The 24,049-nt window shown below is 44.3% G+C and overlaps 1 protein-coding gene across 2 annotated transcripts in view; it reads right to left on the bottom strand.

Moving 5' to 3' along the window:
- LOC115354403 (latent-transforming growth factor beta-binding protein 2-like) overlaps positions 1-24,049 on the bottom strand; it is an 86,369-nt gene that overhangs the window by 16,379 nt on the left and 45,941 nt on the right. The window contains exons 9-31 of one of the 2 annotated variants that reach the window (XM_030044794.1): positions 23,271-23,345; positions 17,653-17,775; positions 17,378-17,542; positions 15,297-15,719; positions 14,450-14,469; positions 14,167-14,203; positions 13,555-13,638; positions 12,287-12,412; positions 11,646-11,774; positions 11,318-11,437; positions 10,848-10,964; positions 8,124-8,243; positions 6,883-7,005; positions 6,639-6,764; positions 6,407-6,532; positions 6,083-6,208; positions 5,788-5,913; positions 5,130-5,255; positions 3,926-4,051; positions 3,487-3,606; positions 3,164-3,289; positions 1,220-1,342; positions 407-535 (exon numbers count right to left, since the gene is read on the bottom strand). In XM_030044794.1, the coding sequence (XP_029900654.1) occupies positions 407-535; positions 1,220-1,342; positions 3,164-3,289; positions 3,487-3,606; positions 3,926-4,051; positions 5,130-5,255; positions 5,788-5,913; positions 6,083-6,208; positions 6,407-6,532; positions 6,639-6,764; positions 6,883-7,005; positions 8,124-8,243; positions 10,848-10,964; positions 11,318-11,437; positions 11,646-11,774; positions 12,287-12,412; positions 13,555-13,638; positions 14,167-14,203; positions 14,450-14,469; positions 15,297-15,719; positions 17,378-17,542; positions 17,653-17,775; positions 23,271-23,345 (2,916 nt within the window). The remainder of the gene's footprint in view (positions 1-406; positions 536-1,219; positions 1,343-3,163; positions 3,290-3,486; positions 3,607-3,925; positions 4,052-5,129; positions 5,256-5,787; positions 5,914-6,082; positions 6,209-6,406; positions 6,533-6,638; positions 6,765-6,882; positions 7,006-8,123; positions 8,244-10,847; positions 10,965-11,317; positions 11,438-11,645; positions 11,775-12,286; positions 12,413-13,554; positions 13,639-14,166; positions 14,204-14,449; positions 14,470-15,296; positions 15,720-17,377; positions 17,543-17,652; positions 17,776-23,270; positions 23,346-24,049) is intronic. The other variant, XM_030044795.1, reaches the window with a different exon arrangement.

Genomic DNA, 24,049 nt, shown 5'->3' with positions numbered 1-24,049 from the left:
TGAGTGAAATATTCAAACCCGAGATGCCACTGTTTCAAAATTGCACCATTACATCAAACAGAAAATAGCTACATGTTTTGTGCATCATTTTATGCACATTTTCCTGTAATTCAGCAGGACATATTTGGTATCTTTGGAAACCTTGGGACCTCCACTAGAATTTAAAATACGTTTGTGTGGGTTTGAACAAAGCTCAGGCACGCAACATTCATTTGTAATGATGAGACCACTGACAGGAGTGGCAGAGTTGAAGAGGTTAATCAGGAAAGTGCAGACAATCTGTCTATATGTCTATATAGGCCGGCAGACATTTAGGCTCTCGCTGTTTTGTTAAAGTCTCTGAGCGGCTTCAAATCATAACATTGTGTGTATTATACCTGAAACTGTTCTCATTTTGACCACTTACCACAGTCGACATTCTCCTCTCCATCCACGCCAGGCTGGCAGCCCATGAAACAGCGGTAGGAGCCGATGGTGTTCTCACAGCGCCAGGTACCACACACTGAGCTTCCAAACTCCTTGCACTCATTCTGGTCTGCACAAATACAGAGACAGATGTTGGTTAGTATCCGACAAACAGAGGCATATTCAAATGCAACCACATGTGGAATCAGAAACGCACATGCACGCATGGGCATGCACGTGCATCCACACACCCACACACGTACACACACACTCAAATCCCCCCTCAGCTCCTCTGCTTCCAGTATAATGGCTGTGCAGCAGGAGTTGGCCAGAAGGCCTGTGGTGTAGCTGTCCTCAGTAAGCACAGCAGGCAATGGGAAAGGCCAAGAACAATATTATCACAGCAACCAAAGAACTTGTGAAGGAGCTAAAGGGAGACGTTCCAGAGGGAGAAACACCTCTAGCTCACAATGGGGTCATTCATACTCCCATAGGGGGAGCAGGGCTCCAGCCGTGGCATCCAGGCACCCTAAGTCTTCACCGGGGAGGAAAGACTCCATGCAAGTCTTGGACATTTTCAGTGGAGCTCAGTCCCCGCTGACATATCACAGGCAATACACAATTAATCACAGCCAACTGTGCTATACCGGGTATGCTCAAGTCTAAATGTAGCGTGACAATCAAACAACGAATCCTGATATGTTGGTTTGCTCAGATAGCAGAAGCCTGAGGGTGTAGCCTTGGCTCAATAATCACTATTACAAAACCAACAGGATGTCACAAGGGAGTAAAAGCTGATTTCACCCTGTCTCACCTTCACAGTCAGCTGTCTCCGGGTTGAACTTGAAGCCAGTCTCACACGAGCACATGTAGGAGCCCTCAGTGTTGCGGCAATGGCCTCGGATGCACACGCTGTCTCTGCTGCATTCATCCACATCTAAAAGAGAGCGAGGGAGACAGAGAGCAATGAGGGAATGCAACAGATGATCGGAGAAAAGGAGAGTCAAGATTTGTTACATATTGATTACTACTACATATCCCCATATATCCTCTGTCTTCTTTAAGTCCACAGGGAGTACCACTCCTACTCATAAGTATCACGAAAAAAGAATGCAAGTGCAATCAAGCGCTTGTCTGAACGCAAGATGCATTGGCCATTTGGAGCACTTAACGGTATACTGGCAAACAGGAAACTAGAAAAAAAAAAAAACCCATCTACCTCAGCTTTTCAGGCTGAGAACATTCCCTCTGACTAGTAAAAATTAATAATGAAGGTTGCATGCCTGATTAACTGTAGATTGGTGGATAATTGCAGCATTACAACATAACTTGCAAAGGTATTTGGACCCGGGGTAAAAGGTGGGGGTAAGGCAGCAAAGCAGGGGAAATTCATCACAAGGGAAAAGCCTGTCTTTGTTTTCCAACATTTGATAATGAGATGAACCTTTTAGAGCAGGCGAGGTAGAGGCGCATTTGCACAAACACAGAGGATCAATCGATATTTCAGACTATGGGTAAGCACATTAACATGTTCTGGAATTACTTCAAGGACTTCAAAACCTTTACTGAGAGGTGCAGCAGTGCGGCGGTGGAGTATGTTGATTTAGAGGAATTTTTGTTGCATCTCATTTCCATTACATTCTGTTATTATGGATGTTCTTTTATTGCTGAAAGACATGTCTGCTCAAGGCCAAGCATCATTTTGGCCTCACCTGACTAAACCCATCTTTCATCCCCATAAACCCATATGGCCTAATCCTCCCTGTGCCTCTCCCTGCAGGGCCCATGTCAGAGGGGTCTGGCTTTCATTGTGTCAGCACTGTACACACAATGGCAGACTGCATGAAAATATACGACAACTGCTGATTTATAGGATAATTAGAGCCCAGTATTTGCAATGGCAGGGGGCCAAAGCGCCTGATGCAGGCTGGGCAGAGTTTGCTCAGTGAGTTGCGGATGCTGGTGCTCCCAGTGCCAGAGCATGGTCCCCTCAGCCTTCCTCACCCATCAAAGGACCATGTCAACCTCTTGTAGGGCTCTGGTCCAAAAGCTCCAAACTTACCTGCTTCATATCATGACCGGCTATTTTGCTGCCAAAAGTTTCGCCATTTACTTCACTTCACCTCTTAGTTACAAACCACACCAGCAAAAACGCTGATCCAATTTGTTCCAGCCCAAGGTATCTCATATTCTTTCTTAGGCATTTTGTCAGAAAATGTTGCATTCTGTTGAAAGGAAAAGCTCATCTTCGCTGGGCACTGATTAAGATTCATTTTCTCCCGCTTGCTGTGACCGTGGGTCATCGGGTGCGACTGGAATAACATCAAACTGATGTCCGAGCTGAGAGAGAGGGAGCTGGGAGGGAGCACTGAGATGGTTGATGTCAGGCCATGGCCCATTTCACACAATGGCTGGTCTGAGCACCCATGCCATGGGTCCCAGCCTCATACATTACCCAGCCTGGCACTCCAGCCAGGTGGGATGGGGCAGGGGGGCAGGGGGTCAGTTGAGAGAGAGATAAAAGGAAGATGGGGTGAAGACACTGTCCGCCTGCCTGTCTCCACTAAATTAACAGACTCAGACAAGCCAATAAAGTTAGGAGGCTTCTCGCCATGGCCAATACGGGTTAACAACTATTATTATATTATTACCAAACCTATCCAACTGTGAATATGCCTTGCCCTATTACACAAACCCCATAAAATTATCTTTAAATTTATTTCCCATTACTGTTAGTGTTTCTGTTACAAGCCCTTACCTTGGCAACCAATCCCTCCACTGATGGTGGTGTATCCATCAGGACAGATACAGATGTAGGAGCCCTCAGTGTTCAAGCAGTCTCCCTCTCCACAGATTCCCACGATGGTTAAACACTCATCAACATCTGTCAAACAAACACACAAGTCTGTGTCAAAATGCCAAAATGGGGTAAACCACATGTAACAGTTGACTGTATCCAATAACTGGGTGTGTTTGTGTGCATGTGCATGTGCATGTGTGTATATGTGTGTGTGTGTGTGTGTGTGTGTGTGTGTGTGTGTGTGTGTGTGTGTGTGTGTGTGTGTGTGAGAGAGAGACTACCTCTGCAAGATGTCCCATCAACCAGTTCCAGCCCAGTGGGACAAGAGCAACTGTAGGAACCACGGGTGTTGGTGCACTGACCTCCCAGACATAAACTGGTGTCCTCACACTCATTGACATCTGGATAACATCCAATACACACACACACACACACACACACACACACAGACACGTCATCAGTATGACACATTCATACCAGATGTAACCCATTGGGTGTCCATTCAAATGTGCCCAAGTTTGTCATCTCGATGAAGAGCTTCCAGACCACAGGGAATGTGTCAAAAACGCACAATTTACCTCATTAAATAATGACTTATTCTTACTGCCTCTTAATGCGTTGGAATGGATGACTAAGGAGGTGATTGCATCGCCATCGGAAATGTCAGCAGTCATCGATAACCACCCTTGAGCAGAATTTTAAAGTCACAGTTCACTGTACCTTCACAGGAGAGGCCATTGGGTGCCACTGTGAAGCCCGGGTCACATGTCATGCAGGAGAAGGAGCCTTCTGTGTTGGTGCAAACACCCATGGGACACACACCTGGATTCTGGCACTCATCAATGTCTGAGAGGTAGAAGAGGAAGAAGACGAGAAGAAGAGGAAAAAGAAGAAGAAGGAAGAAGAAATAGCAGACGCAGCAGAGGAGGAAGCAAAGTAAGAAAAACAGAAGCAGAAGAAGATAAAGAAGAAGAGGAAGAATGCAGCAATATGACATGATATGAGGAAAAGGTTACCCACAGGTTATCAGTCTATACAGACAGAGCTCTGGAGAGCCGTCAGTTTGCTAGTTCACCATCTTATCTGTTAAAAATTATTAATGGCAGAGTGTGGCCTAACATACTGCCTACCATACAGTAAGCAAAGCCCTCTTTATTAGCTTGCACTGACAGTGTTTTATTAAAAAGGGTGGAAAGATAAGTATGCAGGACAGGCATCAAATCCAATACAGCAAGCTATTACAGGTGGTGTATAATTACTGTATCTACAAACAGTCACTGGCTCTCTGTTATGTGATCACTGGAAATTCCTCAACCCAGTACAGATTGTATTTCTTAAGGAGAAAATAGTGTGGGCCATTGTTAAGTGATTGAGACGGCTCCGTTTTGCCTTTGGGTCAACAGAATGAGTTCAGCAGGGCGCGCTGGCTACAGTACGTGGAAGGCAGGGGAGTGGTTGACTTCATTTCAAATTAAGCCCTTAATATTTTCCATGGCATCAGAGGCATCCATTAAAATCCAATCAGAGGCCGACTTGGACTTGAGCTTGTTTTGTAAAAGTTTTTCCCACCACAAAGACACATATCAGAGGGGGATCTTCCTCCTAGGCTTGATCCACACTTCCATTAAAAAACATAGTGCATATGACTAACCGAGGCCATGTTTGAATCCTTTTAAACAATCATTCCTGTTCTCCTTCCCATGAAGTCATGACAGGTCGAACCTCCCTGGATTCGTCAAAGCAGTTTCACCGCCTTGATCTCATAAATCATGTCATGACAAATTACTAAGCGCTGTACAGATTTAGTTTAATCAGGTTCTGGGTTTCTATGCATTCCTTTTTGACTGCAGTCTTACGGGGTCGAGTGTTTACCAAAGTGACAGTTCTAACTGCTCTAGGTAGACAGGTAGATTGGCGGTCTTACCTTCACAGATGTAACCGTCCTCAGACAGTTGCCGGCCGGCTCCACAGCTCCTGCAGGTGTAGGATCCTAGGGTGTTCTCGCATAGCTGGCCCGGGCACATGTTAGCCACCAAGCACTCATCCACATCTGGACACAAACACATGGACACATCATAGCATAGATTACCATCTCTGGCTCCAAATAAATAAAGCCCGCCAGTAACAATCAGCTAGATCGGTAATCATTGAAACAAGGCTAATTATGAATGTCGACGCCTCTATCTCTCCGGCTGAGCTATCTGCGGGACATACGGCTGACATCATCATGTTCTATTTGGGAACTGGTGTCTCATCGTGTTGAGCAACGATCAGGTGATTGGTGCCAGAGGCAGAGGGGTCCAGGATCCAGCTATGATGTGATGTCTAGGAGGAGTATTTTGGGATTTTGAGCTCAGAAGAAGGGGCTTTGTGTCCAAGCTGTCACACCTGATGCCGTTTACACACAACCCGAACCGGCTGGCAACTCGGGAGAAAGGCCCTGCGGGGCACACGCCAAAGCCAAGTGGGACGCTAAACAGAGCTGGCACAGTTGCCCTCGTCTGTGACTCTGTCGGGTGCAAGGAAAGGTCTGACATGTTCAGCTGAAACAGTATACACGTAAATGGAGCCAACAACCTCACCATCACACTGCTGTCCATCCTCAGAGACTCTGAATCCAGGCTTACAGGTAACACATGTGAAGGAACCATCTGTGTTCGTACATGTTCCTTCAGGGCACGTAGTGGGCAGCGCACACTCATCAATATCTGAACAATGAAACAACACAGGATGGGTTATTTCTACAGGTGCAAGGTTGCAACTGGTGAAAGACTATTATCATTATCACCTCCAGCAGAAAGGGTTTGAGTCACAATAGAAAAATGCAGATAATGTTATGCATTACGCCATTAGATGAGAAGTGCTAAGTAAACCAACCTTGACATATCTCTCCATTATATGATACTTTGTATCCTGTAGGGCAGGTGTTGCAGGTGTAAGAGCCCTCTGAGTTCAGGCAGATCCCGTTGACGCAGGTAGACAGAGACTGGCACTCGTCAATATCTAGGGGGGACACATGCACACCAGCACAGACACGCATTTAAATCACAGGTTGGCAAATGAGAATGGCATAATTACTCAACATGTGTGCAAAACAGAAGAGTTTCATCATAACCATTTTGACTTGACACGCTGCCCAGATGTGTTGAGCAAGTCTTCAAAGAATAAGAGTGCGAGGTAAACAGGCAAGACTGGACTTACCCTCACAGCTCTGCTGGTCTTGGGACACTGTATAGCCAGGTTGACAGCTGGTACACATGTAGGATCCCTCAGTGTTGGTACACACTCCACCCAAACACAAATCTCCCTGAGCACACTCATCTAAATCTGAAAAAAAAAACATAACAGCTTCATCACAAATGGACATGCAAATGGGCACGACCTACCAGTGTGTTGAGACATGTATTCTAAATCATTAGAGAAAACGTAATACCATCGCATCTCAGTCCATCAGCAGATGGTCCAAATCCGGGCCTGCAGTTTTGGCAAGTGTAGGAACCTTCAGTGTTGATGCAAATTCCCGCAGGGCACATATTACCGGCTGCGCACTCGTTGACATCTAACAAAAAGAAATAATTTGCAGAGAAGACATTATGCTGCTGTCGAAACAGCTCCACGAGTTGAGAAGCATGCGGTGATGAGTTACACCCAACAGGCTTAGATAATCCTTCGCAGACCTTCACAGGCTTTGCTGTCTGAGGTGGCTTGGTAACCATGGTTACAGGTGCACTTGTGGGTGCCGTCCAGATTGACACACCGGCCGTGGAGACAGGCTCCCGGGAGCACGCATTCATCCACATCTGGAGGAAGGAGGCAGAACAAAAAGAGGGCCTCAGGAAACAAAGACTGCCGCTTGGTCCTTGTAGCATTTTATTCAAACACGGCTGACTTCAGCAGACCTGCAACACTTCTGTGGTAGCACCGTGGACAACTGTTTGCAGAGATGTTACTTTGTTATGGGACATCAATAAAACCTGGCTGACTTTTTTGCCATGTTCCCTTGTAGAGCTGTGCAAGAAATACAGCTACAGCTGAGTGCTGCAAGACTGTTTTTCACAAACCTGCATCAGCTCTCTAGCCCCTAGTATAAAAATCGTTTTGAGTCAGTTCATCACCTGATTTATCATGAAATACGTTGTATTTTTTTATTAGTCGGTCAAAGTGTCTCCTCAAGACTGGATTATTGTGATGTCTTATTCTCTGGCCTCTCAACCACTAGTATGTGATCTGTAAACTGGCCCCCTTATTGTGCAAGGTCTGATTTTAAGGTGCAAAATTGAAATGGGCTTGCATCATCCGCGTCAAATCTCATTTTACCATTTATTCAGTCCGGGCCCTGCGATTTCAAGATTCTGGCCTTCTCAGTATACTTTGTGCTAATGAAAAGAAAAACATTGGAAATCCAAATTTTTCTTGTCACACTCCCAATTTTTGGAATTCTCTCCCTGCTGAAATTATAAATCACATTTGCTTTCCGCATCTTATCATCTTCCCCGATGTGCCTGTTTTACCTCTATGTATTTTATATGCCTTAATGCTCCATTTTATATAGTTTGATGCATTTTATTCTTACTTTGTTAAGCTTTGTTGTGTAGTGTGAGTGCTATGCTGACCACATGCATGTGTGTGAATTCACCCATATGTGTGTGTGAATGTTGGTTAAGGTTTTATAGTTTTTTTTATCTTATGCTCTTATTTTATTGTCATTATTTACCTCATGCAACATTGTGAGAGGGGCTCTACAAATAAACTTCACTTGATCATAATGCAGTAGATTGTACTTGATGTTCATTTTATATATTTTCAGTCAATTCTGTAGAGTATTGCATTAAATCAAGATAATTAGAGTTGTATTGTGACTTGTGTCATGTGATGCATCTTGTATCATGGGATTCTTGCTGATACCCATCCCTATTACCTTGGCAAATGTTGTCCAATGAGAGTTCGTATCCTTGGAAGCAGTTGCACCTGTAGGATCCCTCAGTGTTGACACATCTACCGAGACCACACACTGTTTGGTTCAAACACTCGTTCACATCTGATGATGTTAGAGGTCAGGAGAGGACATGACATAGCATGTTAGAGAGGGTGATTATGAGGGTTTCTCCCTGACTTAACTGCAAACTGTGATCAACATGAGAGCAAATCTGATAAAAATGAAACTTTGGTGATTCCTGTGGGGAAATTGCGTTATTGTAGCACCACACAGCAATAGGATACAGCCAAGAAAATGAACAAGAATACACCAAACAAAGGTTATATAAACGAATGCGACTGATATGGTTAATACCCCAGCATGTTAGGGTGCGTGGAAAGTATGAATGAAAAGTATGAGGAGAGAGATTACAGCATTATTAGGTTGTGCAAAATAAATGCTTATTACATTACAGTCATGAATGCCTTTTACTATCTGTAGCAGTGGCTTAATCTTTTCCACACCAGGCTCTGAGTCAGAATGGCTGACCCAGGAAAAAAAAAAAAAAAAAAAAAACATAATATATTTGTGGAAAACTTCACGCAGAACTATTTGTTTTATAGTGGAATCCATGAAGTGTTAAACAAAGGTAATGCTTCAGGTTAGGTGTTTGCAATGGATATTCTTCCAAAAATGTTTGCGTGTTGTGGGAAGAAAATGAGAAGCAAATGTGTGTGTGTATATATCTATATCTATATCTATATCTATATATCTATACATACATATATACACATATACATATATGTATATATATACATAGTACATACATACATGTGTGTGTATGTGGGTGTGTATGTATGTGTGTGTGTGGGAGGTAGAGAGAGAGGGAGGAAGAGAAACAGGGAGGGGAAGGAAGAGTGTGTGTCAGAGAGGACGTTACTGAGAGGTGACAGAGACAGTCGAAACAGAGAGCTCGCACAGTGAAAACACTGCGAGAGAGTCACAGACGGGGTTTTGTTTGCCTAGCCGTGGGCACTGCCAGACGTCTGTCAGTGTGGCCCAGTGCTTTGTTTCCCCAATCTCCCGGCATCTCTCCGGACTCAGCGATAAGCCTTGACAACGGAATGGAGCTGTTTTCTCTATCACACCAGCAATTAGGCTTATCCACGATGCGGCCAATTGGGTCCAAACTACTGTGCTACAGTCAATTGACTGAAGCAAATACTGGAACCCGGCGCTCATGTTGCCTGTTTTATGTGACTCCCTCAGCTTCAGGCAAACACTGCGAGCCTGTTAGCGATGCCCCTGTGGGTGTTCTGAATAAAAACATTTACCTCTAATGTTACCCCTCATTTACAGGGGTTCCTCTCTTTTGCTATTTATACATCAGCATCATTACACAGAATGAATAATCTCAGCGAGCTGGCAATTAGTGAAAACAGAAGGAAATTCAAGTAGTGTTTTCTTTTAAGGGGAAGACTTTGAGACTTGAAACTTTTCATAAGACCACACGTAACCGATGATTTACTTCGATCAGTCATCGCACTCAATGAAAAATCGATTAAAGAGAATCCCAAAACACTGGCAACTTCCACTAAGTTGATTGCCACATTTTCCACTGGCTATTCGTTCAAGCTCCTTTCACATTTCTGGAATAGTCACCTCAGGAGCTTAGGTTTCCGAGCAAATTAGAGGGGTTCAAGGTCATAGAGAGGCGATGTAGCAACACCAGTCAGGCTCTTATGTAACAGGGCCACTTCAAGGTTGTGTTAGCTTCAACACATCGCAGACCTCATATACTGTAGTAGTTTGTGTATTCAACTCTCATAATCCACCGGTGTGGTTTTTAGTGTGCCACAGACAACACTATGGGTGAGTGACACAATTTGTTTGCATGTCGGCACCTCTTAACAGCAGGGAATTGACCCCGCGACCCTCCAATACATCTCCTCTGACTCCTCCGTCCTCTCGCCCAGCCCAGCAGTGGTAATAAAGCCTCACTGGGCTCCGCTGGGCCCAACAGTACAGTGGCCAGAGCTCTCCAACAATAATAGGCTGTTTGTTCAAGGCTGTGGCCGAGGGAAAATATTTGGACTCTCCCAAATTGAAGTATTATAAACAATCTTTTACAGAGGCCGGTGATATGAAAAGATCAGCAATAACACGGTGAATGTGTTTAAACAATATGGGGGATAGGCGGAGACTGCAGGGTGGGGGCACTGATATATCATACATGGAAACACTGAATGGACAGAAAGGGTGGAGGGCCAAGCTCTGCCCACGCAATAACCGTCATCGTTGTGGTTTGGGGCTGCGGTGTGGGCCCAGCAGTAGTCCGCACTCAACATAAAACATCCAATATTAAGTCTTCTGAAGCATGAAATGCACTTGTGCTTTATGTAACTCCCAGGCAGATCCACAGTCACTCCATCCCTCGGAGCAAAAAGCCACAAGCACCAAATCTAATTCAGCGCGTGCTATTTGCTGAACTGTGCTGTATCACGGGCTGTCAGCACGTCCTTAACAGCGCGGACGGTTGCCATGACGCCTCGGTTATTTCTGGTGGTGCCAACCGGGAGCAGCTTTGTCAACGTAAAGTGGACAAGGTTAGCCAATACAGAGAGCCTTTACGGTGTAAGAAGGAAAACCAGCTCTCTTCCAGGCAATGGTCAGAGACGCCCTTGGGAGGTGTGAGGATGAGGGTGGGGGTGAGGGGGTTAGTCTTACCCACACATCTTCCGTTGGCAGACCTGAAGCCGAGTCCACAGGCCTGGCAGTGGAAGGACCCCGGCGTGTTGACACAGACACCATGGCAGGAGCTGGGATCTCTGCACTCATCTACATCTGCTCAGGGACAGGGTGGGACATTACATTGATAATTAGAAATAGTCATTATTAAAACAATATGCACATGCATGAATGGATTTGAGTGCACTGTCTTGCTCATACACTCTCTCTCACACACACACACACACACACAGACACACACACTCCCTGTGTTCCGAACTGAACATTGTTTTTGTTTCCTGGCTTGGACCAGAGGAAAATACAACGGCGTTTTTTCTGTAAGTGAACTACACATTAACTCATGGCAGCTAACAAATAGGCCTGGCCAGCTTTGTGATACTATGTTAACTATGATGTGTGTGTATGTGTGTATGTGTGAGCCTATATGTGCATGCTTGCATGTGTGTCACCTTCACATAGGCCCCTCCAGGACTTGGCGTAGCCACTCTTGCATTCACAGGTGTAAGATCCTTCCGTGTTGACACATTCACCATCCTGGCACTTATTGGGCATGCTGCACTCATTAATGTCTGCCAGTTTGAATGAAAACCAAGGAGAATGGAAAAGAATGTGACTATTGTTTTCCAGCGCATTAATCACCACTGTCTACTTTTTAAATGAACAGCGCTGACAGACAAGAACTCGCGGTTCTGCACTTCAGAAACTAACAGCAGCCCGCGGGGGAGAACATCCCTCAGAAACACTACACCTCCCACCAACATCTGCGCTCTCCCTCACCTTGGCAGAACTTCCTTTTCTGGGTGATGACCTGGCTGTAGCCGCTGTAGCACTGACAGGTGTAGGACCCGAAGGTGTTCACACATTGGCCCTTCCCTTCGCAAGGGTCCTCTTCGCACTCATTCACATCTGCGAGGAGATAAAGGAAGACAGAGACAGAGAAACAGAGAAGCAGACGGAGAGGGAAGAGTTTTGTTGTGACATTACATTACAGTTCCACTTCACCACTGGAGTCTGTAAACTTTCCAAGCCCCGACTCTGGAGCTCCTCTACGGCACAGGCATTCCTCAGTGATGGGCCCGAGCCCAGCCGAGCGGATCGAGCGGAGGCTTTGGCCAAGGCCCTCGCCGTGAGGCAAGAGATCACAGCACCGTGGCAGCTCTTTGGATGGCCTGTTCGCTGTTGTCAGGCATCACAGAACAGGTCAACATAAACAAAAGGATCCTTTTCATTTTGGCCGGCTTGATTTCTCAAGGCTTCTGCACTGGGGAAGCCTTTGGTGTCAAGGATGTGCTTGCATTGAGATTATGAGAGACGGAGCCCCTGAGGCTTCTGTGTTTGAGTGCTCCTCCATCACCCTTCACTCCCCATGTCTCACTCCCCCTCTTTTTCTTTCTCTCTCACTCTCTCTCTTCACTTACCGATGCAGTTGGTCTGCAGAGCACTGAGCTTGTATCCAGGCTCACAGTAGCAGGTGTAGCCAGTCTGCACAGGGATGCATTTCCCATGGCCACATATGGTGGGGGTGATGGCACACTTGTCAATATCTACAAAAAGACACCAACATACCAAAGGTGCACACTGTCAATAAAACATCTCGGAATATAGACAGACGGTATTAAACTTATTTCTATGTTTGAGTTACGCAATAAGTTAGAAACTGTAAAAAAAAAAAAAAAAAAAAAGGTGCATTCCGCCAACACATGTTGTTCTCCATGGAAACTGTCTTGCTGTTTTATAGGTGGGGTCTTGGATGAGAAGACAGGTTTTACAGCGCTGTAGTGTTCTAACAGGTGGTATGGAGCGCTTACAAAGGGGTCGGAGAGAAACAGGCCAGCAGCCATGCACAGTGGAGCCTGTCATTGGTGTTGTTCATGTCTTTTTCCATCCAAATGGATTCTGGTGAAGTAGGGATACTGGACTGCGCTCTGGCTCTGGCTAAGAGCAACAAACCCAACTATGCCCCGCACTGTACATTACTTTAAGTTTTACTACTTTTTACTGTGAGACTTGTTATTAGTGTCTCTCAATCTTGTTGTCATTCTCTTTGTCACATAAACTCACTCTTATCCTCTCTTCCTTCTTTCTATATCTGGCCTCTGTCCAGATGAGACAGCTTCCCCTTCCAAAAGGCGCGCTCTCTTTGGTTTCTCGCCCTCTGCTGCGGAGCAGCCTCAAGCCAACTTGGCTCTGAGAAAAGGGGTCAAATAAAAGCACAATACAAGCTTTTCCCCGGCTATAGTCCGGGTAAGCCTACAAAAATGTGCTGCTGTATGCTAAGAGTTGACAGAGAACATCAAAAATGAACAGTCCAGCATCATGTTCCTCTTATGCATGGAACTACAATGGTTAGACATTAAACTCCATGGAGATAAGCCCATGTTTTAATTACATCACCACTGATAATACAGAATAATAAAGAGGAAAGTGCCATTCTGGGTCTTAACAGTGGTAGTAGAGTAAAAAAAACAAACACTGAATGTTTTTCAGAACAGGAAAATAACATTTAAGATTAAGCAGACTGACATTCCACCGTGTAGGAGTAGGACGATCTAAAAAAGTCTGAGGCAGGTAGGTAAGTCCTTTTCTGAGCCACAGGGACCAACCCGTTTTGACACAACCCTGATGAAGACTGACTTTTGTACATTGCTTACACAGTGCCAACAGTGTTGGTACGGTTATGTCTTACCTGTGGCCTTTGTGGCTGAGTCTATGGGGGCTGTATCCTCAGTCTCTGGCCTCAGGTTGACAATAGTGGAGTCTGAGGTCTCTGCTATGAGAGAAGAGGAAACATGTAGTGAGTATCTATACACAGAATCACTCAAATGATCACACACAGTGAGTTCTCCTTCTGTACAACCTAAATGACACACTTCTTTTCCCAGCCACTAATGCTAAGGCAGTCATTCCCACCAAAGCATGGCAGCTATATAGAGATGATTTATGCCTTTCTTTTGGTTAAATACAGAACAATGACAGAAATAATGTCAACTGGACGAAGAGGAATGGAGTCAACCGTCAGACTTTGACAGTGTTTTCACTGGCACGAGGGTAGACAAGGCTAGAGATAACCACTGCTGTGCAAGAGCAATATACAGAAAGCAGATCGGAGGTCTGTGCCAGACTGAAAGTAAATCTCGCTTGGACCTGAAGCTGACCGAGGCTAAATTAGTGTTACAAGAGACATTGGGGGGTAAAAAGGAGAAGGGTAAAAGCACCAGTAAATGTCAAGGTGAGGTTAGAGACAGCATATGTTCTGTATGAGTAAAGCCTTGAATTTATTTATTTATTTTTTTTTTACCTGGATAGATCAACGGTGAGTCAGTCACAACAGTCGGCTGGAAAACAAGCACATATTATTTGATTTAATAATTTGATTTGGTAGAAGTTATGGTCAAAGTGTTGATGTCCTTGCTTTTGACATCATATTCAACGCAAAATAAGTGAGTCTATTTACCAAAATGTGGTCTCAATAAGTTACGTAATCATAATAAACCTTCAAGCGGAGATAGCTAGAGCATATCTCTCTAAGATAAACATTTCAAAAGTCTGTGCCAAGAGGTTGACAGGGAGGGGGAACTCACCACGCTCAGTATTTCCACATCTGCTGGGAGACAGGCACAGAGAGGAAGGTTTAGTTGTAGCAAAACGCTGACATTCTGTTTGCATTAACAGGCACCATCACTAAATATCGGCACATATCGGCCCATTATCTCTTTGGGTTCTGGACTTCCTGCTTTGTATGTCTTTATTTCTAATAAAACAAAGCTTACAGAACATTTATCCTCTAAGCCAGAGAGAGGAGCTTGTACTAGAAAAAGCAGTGCAGACTACTGGCCATGGAAAAATGCAAATAGAGACTGGGAAATAGATATCTCTGATAATGAAGACAAAAATCCCTAAATATTTATGGAATTGTCTCCTCACATAAATCAAAATGCTGCGGCTATGCCAATAAATTATCTCATAAGCATTAAATCAAGAAAAAAGTTTCACAGAAAAACCCGAGGACTCAGATGTTTGACCTCTGTGGACTGCTCCTCGGCTGCGCTGCTCGGAGGAGGTGCACGCTGATGGACGGCGGGATATGAATACTCTTTCGCATTTGTGCGCCGGCGGATCAAGCCTTTATTTATGGGGATCAAAACATCCTGTTGATGTTTAGATTCTCACAAAAAGCTAATCCGTTTACATCCCCTAAAAAAAGGACCCTCATTGTGTAATCATCCAGCTACCCTGCATTGTTTATGCTGCGGCTTGTGGTAAAAATATCCAAGTGGTAAAGTGAATACCATGTTTGGGTAACTCCCAGAGCTAAGAGCATAATATCTACAGTCGATTCAGTAGTAACAACCATTCATCTCTTTACCAACTGGGGTAAACATTTATCAACCTTAAAGTCAACATGGCAAAGACTTAGTGTGCACTCACCTTCTGGCTGGCTAGGTGTTTCGCTGGCTGGGTGTATGGAGTTGGGGAAGGGATAGAGCGGCTGCTGTGGGGTATGGGGGTACCGGGGTCCTTGTGGCGTCTCGGGGTACAGGGGGTACTGGGGTGCTTGTGGCGTCTCGGGGTACAGGGGGTACTGGGGTGCTTGTGGCGTCTCGGGGTACAGGGGGTACTGGGGTACCTGCGGGGCCTGTGGGTAACTGGGATATTGTGGCCCAGTGGGCAGCTGCTGTGAGGGGTGCAGCGGCAGGGAGGACGGGGGCTGGGGGTAAACGGGGCTCTGCTCTTCCCAAGATCCTCCTGCGCCCCTCAGATCGTCTTCCTCCAGCTGTCTCAGAGATATCTGCACATCAGAGCGCGAGTAGGTATATCCATGACCGGCTGGGCAGATCTCCTTGAAGTGGTCTGCAGGGTAGGAAACATACAGCAGCAAACAATGAGCCATAGAAAACACTACCTCCATATCCTGCTCTCGAGCGCCTAAGCTAACATGAAACGCTGCCAGGGTGTAATTATGGCTCATATTTCTGTCTGGTGTTCGCAGCAATACCATAAGCCATCCGTGTAATACTGTTATGCTGAGCATGCTGTGTTTTACTGTGCGCTGTGAATGGGGAGGTAGGATTTCGGCTATGGCTGCAGAACTGGCTCGCTTGGCTCGCTAGTGACAGCTGTCAGAGAAGGCTACCAGAAAGGGGATTTGGAAGGATTCGGAGTGTATCTGACACACTCAAACAAACAGACACAGAGACAGACACACAGACAGACACACACACAAACACACACACACACACACACACACACACACAGCCATGCCAAGCAGAGGAAGCAGAGGATCATGTAATACTGACTGACCTTTGAACTCTCTGCTGCACAGACGTGTGAGTGAGAGGCTAATGGAGGATTGGCTGACGAGATAAAAGGAGGGAGATTGCACCTCTTTGTGTCGGAGCCCAGCAAACCTCAGCGATGGTGAATCCATTACAAGTGAGAATTACTCTGTCCCCTACCTGACCTGCAGCTAGCAGCTCCGTGCCAATAGTGGCCAGAGTCTGGAATATAGATATGAGTAATGACAGATATGTGGTCGGCGTAAATGGTTGCATGAATGCAGGAAACGTGGATATGATAGGCTACTGAATGATGAATCAAAAGTGGAGGGAAGTGGGGCTATATATGATGAAGAACCACATCAGAGGAGGTGGAGTAAAGCTGGAATGTAAGTCAATGGGCTCCTGTTACCAAGTCACCAGTAATGGGCCTGGCTGCTTTGTATGGAACATGGCTCTAACAGCTTGTCAGGCCATACAAAAGCCAGTGTCAGAGTAATCAGGCGTTGTGTGTGTGTGTATGTATGCGTGTGTGTGTGTGTGCTATGTCAGTCCTGGCTGAGCAGCAGCGTGGAGGTCTGTCTCTCTGATATCTGATCTATGACATTCCCCATGAATCACTATCCAATACGGACTCTGTATAAAACCAGCCTCTTTCTCTCAAAGACTTTGAAGATTAGATCGGTATGAAAAAAAGATGACAACTACTTCCCATGTTTCACTTGGCCGAGCTATTTATTTCTGCTGTGAAACATAACTGGCCTATTAGTGGGGTTTCTCTCTGAGGATTGGAGTGATAACACAAGACTGACTCCCACTATTATGTAGCCTCCAAAATATGAAAACTGTTATGCTTTTTGGTCTTTTTCCACACCAAACACATTTGGTTATTTTGAACTGCCTTTACACGGCTGGCAGGCAGAAGAGTGGTGACTGAACAGTGAACACTCGTTGCTTGTGTGCTTTTCATTGCCATCGCTAACCGCTGCATGAGATTACATGTGACACTTTATATCTGCAAAAACATTTAACCCTGCAAATTGCATTTCAACAAGTACAATCAAACTGTGGAAATGGCCAGTTCACCAAGTTCACAGATTGAGCGAGTTGGATCGTGAATTCAAACACGTTTTCGAAGACAGTGTCTTGCAGATAGTTTGGCAAAAGAGAACGAAAGGCGCAAAATGGGAGAGAGATACAGAAACTGCACAGGGCGACCGCAGGTGTCCGTACCTGATTCTGGCAGGGGGCAGCGCTCACAGCCGGTGCCCCAGGCCTTGCCCACGCGGCTGCAGCAGCAGATCTGCTTGGTGATGTGCTGGGACAGGGGCAGGGAGCATGTGCCTGCTGACACCGAGCGGTAGCACATCTCTCTCTGGTCTGATACCGCTTTGTCCGCTGAGGAAACAGTCAACATGTCCATCAGAGCCAACGCATGAGACAACATATCACAATCTTTAATTATTATTCTTTCATTTTTTGGCCTAGACAAACTGAGCAGTACTTACAGACGCAGTGGCTTCTTGCAGCGTCCAACATGTAGCCCGGTTTGCAGGTGCACCTGTAGCTCCCTTTGGTGTTGAGACATTCGGCGTTCTTACAGAGCCCAGGCATCAGGCACTCGTTGATGTCTGTGAAACATGCAGCACGTGTGACATGCAATCACCAGTAACACTTTCTAATAAACATCATTAATAACTGGTAAATTGATAGTTAATTCAACTTTAACAAATAACAAACAATGAAATGATAATTAATAATGTTTACTTATTGCATAGTAAACTACTTATTAACATTTTATATACTACAAGAGGTATTTGTTAATGAATGCCAAATGATTTGTTAACCTTTAAGAAATCACATTACATAAACAACTGCTAACATTACATAGACAGATGGACCAGATATTTTATAACACTTTGTTACAGGGTAATAATAACTGGTTTGTAGATTGTCTACCAGCATTATTTGGATGTTATTATTAAGTTGTTACAGGTATTATTAATGCTTCATAAATAGTTAATAAATACTGTGTGTAGTGTAGGCGTTATTTGGATGGACTTTATAAAGTTGAATATTTTTAATGAAGCTGCTGAGGCTTTCATCCTCTAACAGTCGGTGTTGACTGGAAGTGCCGCTTGTGACTATATTCATGAACTAATTATTATAATAATCAGTTACAGCTTTATAACAGCCATCCGAATAATGTTTATCAAAGGTTCACAAACCAATTATTACCCTTTAACCAAGTGTTAGAAAATATCCATCTATCTATGTAATGTTTGCAGATGTTTAACAAACGATTTCTTAAAGTTTAACAAATCATGAGGTATTCATTAATTAATACTTAATATAGTAAATAAAATATAATAATGTGCGAAACCACAATCATTTTATTCTTTGTTAATTGTAAAAGAACTATTAACCAAAGTTTAATTAACTGTCAATTTACCATTTATTAATGACGGTTATTTTAGTGTTACCCATTTTTAACCTGATAATTGATATCATGACTGTATTGCAGAGATGACCATTGGAGTTTAACACGCAAGAGTGTTTTGATTAATGGTTATTAGCCGTGTGGATATAACAGAACACCTCGAACAGTCAAATAAGTTCAGAAGTTCAGTTGCATTCCATTACTGTAATGCAGCCTGTAAGGCAGAAAAGACAACACTGTCACCATATCACGTTATCACATTATCCAAAACCCCAGATATCTGGTCTTATCAGGGTTTTATAGTAATATTGATGAATTATCCATGATGAAGGTCCTATTTTCCTGTTTGACACGAGATGCTGAACTCCCAGTGAACTTGTTTTTAGTTCCGCTTGAGTACATACACATGTACAAATTTCAATATCAGATTTAGTCCATGTCCTGTGTTTCACATGTTGTGCACAGGGTTTTTGTGAATGCCGACCAGTAGAGCTGATGGATGACGTGACCTTTTAGAAATCTCAGTACTTCGAGAGGTGACAAAATATCACATTAGATCATGAAATCAAACCCCCCCCATCTGCCGGGGAGCGATGAAACACGACAACCTTTATTTCAAGTTGCACAATACATGAAAGCGAGGCGGGGTGATGACATGAAAGAAAGACATGCACCGCAAACCGGAGCCATGTAAAGCAGAGCGCACACCAACGATTACATACCCTTTTGATTTCATGAGAAATATTAGAAACTCTTACAAGGTCTGGTAAATTTTAACGCGGCAAGAAGGACATTCAGGCTGACACAGAGGAAATGTAGTGGTTTCGATTAGCGTCTTCATTTCCTCTTGCATATTTCCTTCGCTGCATCCAGGGTCGCAGCATCTTCGGCTGACGTCAAGGAGCAAAGGCCCCAGAGTGTTTTTCCTGTGTCTAGCCTCGGCCATGTGCTGGAGCAGTGGCGTGGCGAGCGGTGTTTGCTTATTGCTCCGTTCAGCAACAGCTCCTGAGTCTCTAAGCCAAATGGAGGTAAGCTAGCTAGTTAGTGTGCCAGTCAGGAGCATAGGGGGACATATTTCAGGCGCTTAGTCATGCCATCACACTGGGACCAGGGAAAGTTTGTTGTTCTACCGTGTTAAACAAAGAGTAAATCATTAGGCCTTTTCCCATTGCTTTGACGACTGGAACTCGACAGCCTGCCACCACAGATTTTCCCAATTCTAATTAATCTGCTCTTGTTTTGTTGTTTTGCTTCCTGCTGGAAAAAGTGAGCTTATAAGGGAAGGGATTGAGTCTGATAAATACTGTGGACTGAGGCAAATCCAGGGAGTGCTTCAATGTTCTCTCTGTTGTTTTCGGTGCAGTTGTTTCTTCTTTTTCTTGCTCTTTGTTTCGTGGTTTCTCTCCCCCTCTCTTGCTCCGTCTGTATGAGTGTTTATGTGTGTGTATGTGTGTGTGTGTGTACTTAATTGGAGTACAATTGAAGGACATGTTTAAGGCTAAAGTTGGCCCTCTAATGACCCAGCCTCTATGCTAGTGACAATGTAAACAAGCCCGCTTCACTGTAAGCAAAATTGATGTGTCCCTGTTATCTGTTTGGACCGGCCATATGATAGGACACATAAAAAGCATGCAACAGACAACAGCTGTCACACCTGCATACGCTGTGACCAAACAGGTTCTCTTGGGGTAAACTGGAGCTCGTTGCTGGTTATATAATGAACTAGGGCTGGGTAATTAATCAAGTTTAATTTCCAGTTAGGATTCCGGCTTCCGACGATTACGAAAACAAGGTAATAGAGATAAATCGATTATTGTGCTGCATTCCGTTGTGCAGTGCTCTCCTTTCGTCTTGTGCTGTAAATCCAGGCCACCCATTTCTCTTTCCCCCACTCAAAGTCAATGACCGATCGCGTTAAACAATAGTGATCGCGATTATGATTTTTGCCATTAATCGAGCAGCCCTACAAGGTAAAATAATATACGTGGGTGCTCTGGGGGACTTGGTCTTAGTTTAAGCAGCGTGTTATCTGGTCACAGTTCAGGTCAGAGTTGGGCTCAGACTTCATCACATGGGGTCTTTAATCCATGGTTCGGTTGAGTCCCAGATTAGTGCTATTGTTACAGTCTGCTGGTGGGTTGAAGGGATTGAAACTGACTTCCACGACAGCCTGTCATGACCAGCACTAATCTCGACACCTATTTTACGTTCATGGTTGGTTGCTCTCGCAGACGTATAGCCCTTGTGGTTTGGGCCCAGATGGGACCTATAGGCATCCTTCAACAGTTTTGTTCAGGAACCTGTTTTTACTGTTTAGTGATGCATATTGACGCCTGCACTGCATCCAGAGGGTCTCCTAACTCTGGTTAAACTGACAACCTGTCCGCACTGACCTTACATGACCCTGCCCTGTTCTTCACTTTTGGAAAAAACAGGAATTTTTTAGGAACATCGTAAAGGAAAAGGCCAGCATAGCTCATGTTTGTTTGAGTGTCACAGCGGATTGGATGGTCAAAGGGAGTAAAGTATGAAGATTTCCATCTCAGAAACTAGAGCTACTTGTAAAGTCTCCAACACTTGTAATAGGCAAAAATGTGTTCATTTCAGAATTTGTCAAAAGTAAGCATCCCTTTTCAAAATATTGCAAAACTGCAATTAATGCATGTTTCTCAGTGTCTAAGCCTTATAATTTGACCACTACCTGCAGGAAATGTAAAATGTTCTTGTTAAAAGGCACGATACAGATGAGTGTTCACTGGTTGGCCTCAGTAGTATTCAAGATCATAAATATCATTACTGCAATGCGTTTCATGTTTGTCAGTAGCTTTTATTAAGTCGATCCAAAGTGGCAGAAGAGTTATGTAAAACTTCCATCCACTATTCTTTGAAGTGGTGTATGAGTAATCTGACCTGGTCGCTGCAGCAGTTTACTACCACCCACAACACAGACTGCACATGTGTCTGTGTAGGCCTTTCATCTAACAAGCACAGATACAAAAGGCCAATTCAGCTGACCTAGTTTCTAAGAAACACTGTGCAGATGAGAGACCTTCCCTGGAGTCAGAGAGCGGTGTGTAGAGTAGGGTGTCTTATCGTAGTATGCACGTCACAGGCCACAGGGGCCAGAGCTGGGAGACAGAAGGGTGAATCATGCCTATTCTAAGACACAGAACTGTGATGCAGGATATGAGACAAGCTCTGCTCTGTTCCAGTAAAATATTGTGCAAACAGCTCAGGCTAGGAACTGTTAGGAGTTTGGCGAACCTGACGCTGTCCTGATAATAATGACAAAATCCCTGCAAAAATCAGGTAATTGCCTACTTGGCAACTGTTGCAGGGTCTTAAATTAAAAATAATTTTTGGGAATGGAGCAGCAGCTGATTGGGACAGAGACTCTGGTGCTGGCCAGTAAATATTGTGGGTAACTGTCAGTTTTGCTTTTCTGAGCTCGAGAAATGAGCAACTGAAAAGAAGAAACATCTTGAAGCTATCATAAAACGAAAGCAGAAATAAAAGCAAGATAAATTACTAAGTTTGTTGGCAACTCTTGAAACCATTTTGGATAGCAAAAGTGTGTCCTTGTCCACTGCTATGTTTTTTTTTCCTTACAAAAAGCTGTGGAACGCTGAAGAATTTCCTAGCTTAATAACTCCATCATATCTCTGAGAAAATCAGTGGGCCAATCATACTGTGCAGATCAGGAAACTTGTTGAACTTGTTGAACCAGTGGACGAGGCCTGTTATTGAGGTAGTCAAAGCTGTCCATTGGACCGTTATGTTGTTACACTCCATAGGCTTCAGTAAGCACTGCCCTTTGGATTATGACACCATTAATCAAGTCACTGGGTACCAAGAGGAGCTCATAAATCTTGCCATCCATGTTCCCATAAAAACTACACTGTCAAAAAAACCCTGCATTTTGTTATTGAAAATGTCAGCAGTGTTTCCTGGTGCTAAGCCTTGTTCAAAGGTGAAGTAATAAATCTGAGTAGCATCTGTCATTTGTCTTAAAACAAACAATTAGCTATGTTAAATGGAAGAAATTCTCTCTCAGTGGATGTTTGTCCACAGAGCGGACACTGTGGGTGGTTATCTCCTGATAAGCTGATGACCAGCTGACAACAGCCTCTAGCATGCAATGAATTGGCAAACCATGTGCTGAGGGAAAACTTGAGTTTGTTTTCACATGCAGATGGATGGATGATCTGAAAGTAATAAGGTCTTGCAGTCTCTCCTGTGAACACTTTTAGGGAAGTTGAGTAACAAACAGGTTTCTAACTAAAGCACCCCCCACATACTCAGAGAGCCACATTTACCATAATCGCAGTGTGCCATGCCATGCTCCACTCAGAACCCCTAAGACCAATTAAAACAGCAACCACAGGCGCTTACAGGCTGCTGAACTCTGACCCTAGACTAAGGCTAATTGTAGCCTTGACCTGGTTCCCATAGGGGCCAGACATACAGCAAGGAATATTTCTAAAGAGACCCTCTGAGGTCCATGTATTTATGGAAATACATGCATAATGTGTTTTTGTTGGATCTCTGGTATCAAACTTGATTCAATTTTTTGTGGATCTATGTTTTTGCATTCTGGGTAAAATATTTGTGAAAGTTCACACTGTGTAACAGCATCCAGAAACCATAGGTCTAAACGGTCATTCTTCAAGACATTTTATAACTCACCTTGACAGTGCGTGAGGTTCATCCGTTTGTAACCTTTGGGACATTCGACCTGCCCATTTGCAATCACTGCATATGCTGCAAACAAAGCAGAAACAGAAAACACACAGCTTAGAAAAGCAAAATGATCGTACAGTGTAATACCTCTGTCTCACAAAGCATTGCATTCATGGCAGAGTGAGACGAGGAGCTCGGCTTTAGGAGGGGACCATATAACTTACAGATGTGAGCATCTTGGCAGGGGGAAAAATGAGGGGACCCACAGCTGGGCCCTGTGGGACACTAGAGTGAGTGAATGGAAATGGATCCCCATCAACCACATTTATAAGACAGCATTGCCATCCAGCAGAATATAACAATAACATGTGACGTCATTTATAATCATATTACCTATACATCTTCCTACCCCTGGGGACAGATGAAGAAAGTGCTTTCAGGAAGCCTATGTCAGACCCTGACCTTTGTCATCAACCGCAGTGCAAATCTACTTAAACAACAGACTGATGGTCTAACTGTGCACACTAGGAATGATATTGATGTACAGCAGGGTTTGGCACACAACTTTTTTTTCTTGTTTTAGTACAGCAATAGAAATCATGTGTTATGTCCTACAGCTGAGCATATTAGAGGTTCGTAGAAATGCTGCAGTAAATAACACAGTGTGTCTGTTAATGCCCCAGTGCGGCCACACTGTTGGTGACAGAGGCCTGAAAACATAATGTCATTAGTCATTCGGCACCCATTCAGGCCCCAGCATGCTCCATTAATTGCATGGAGGAGGA

The sequence above is a fragment of the Myripristis murdjan genome, chromosome 22, assembly GCF_902150065.1.
Source record: "Myripristis murdjan chromosome 22, fMyrMur1.1, whole genome shotgun sequence".
NCBI lineage: Eukaryota > Metazoa > Chordata > Actinopteri > Holocentriformes > Holocentridae > Myripristis > Myripristis murdjan.
Note: the sequence above shows the minus strand (reverse complement) of the source record. Positions and strands in the feature narration are given on the sequence as shown.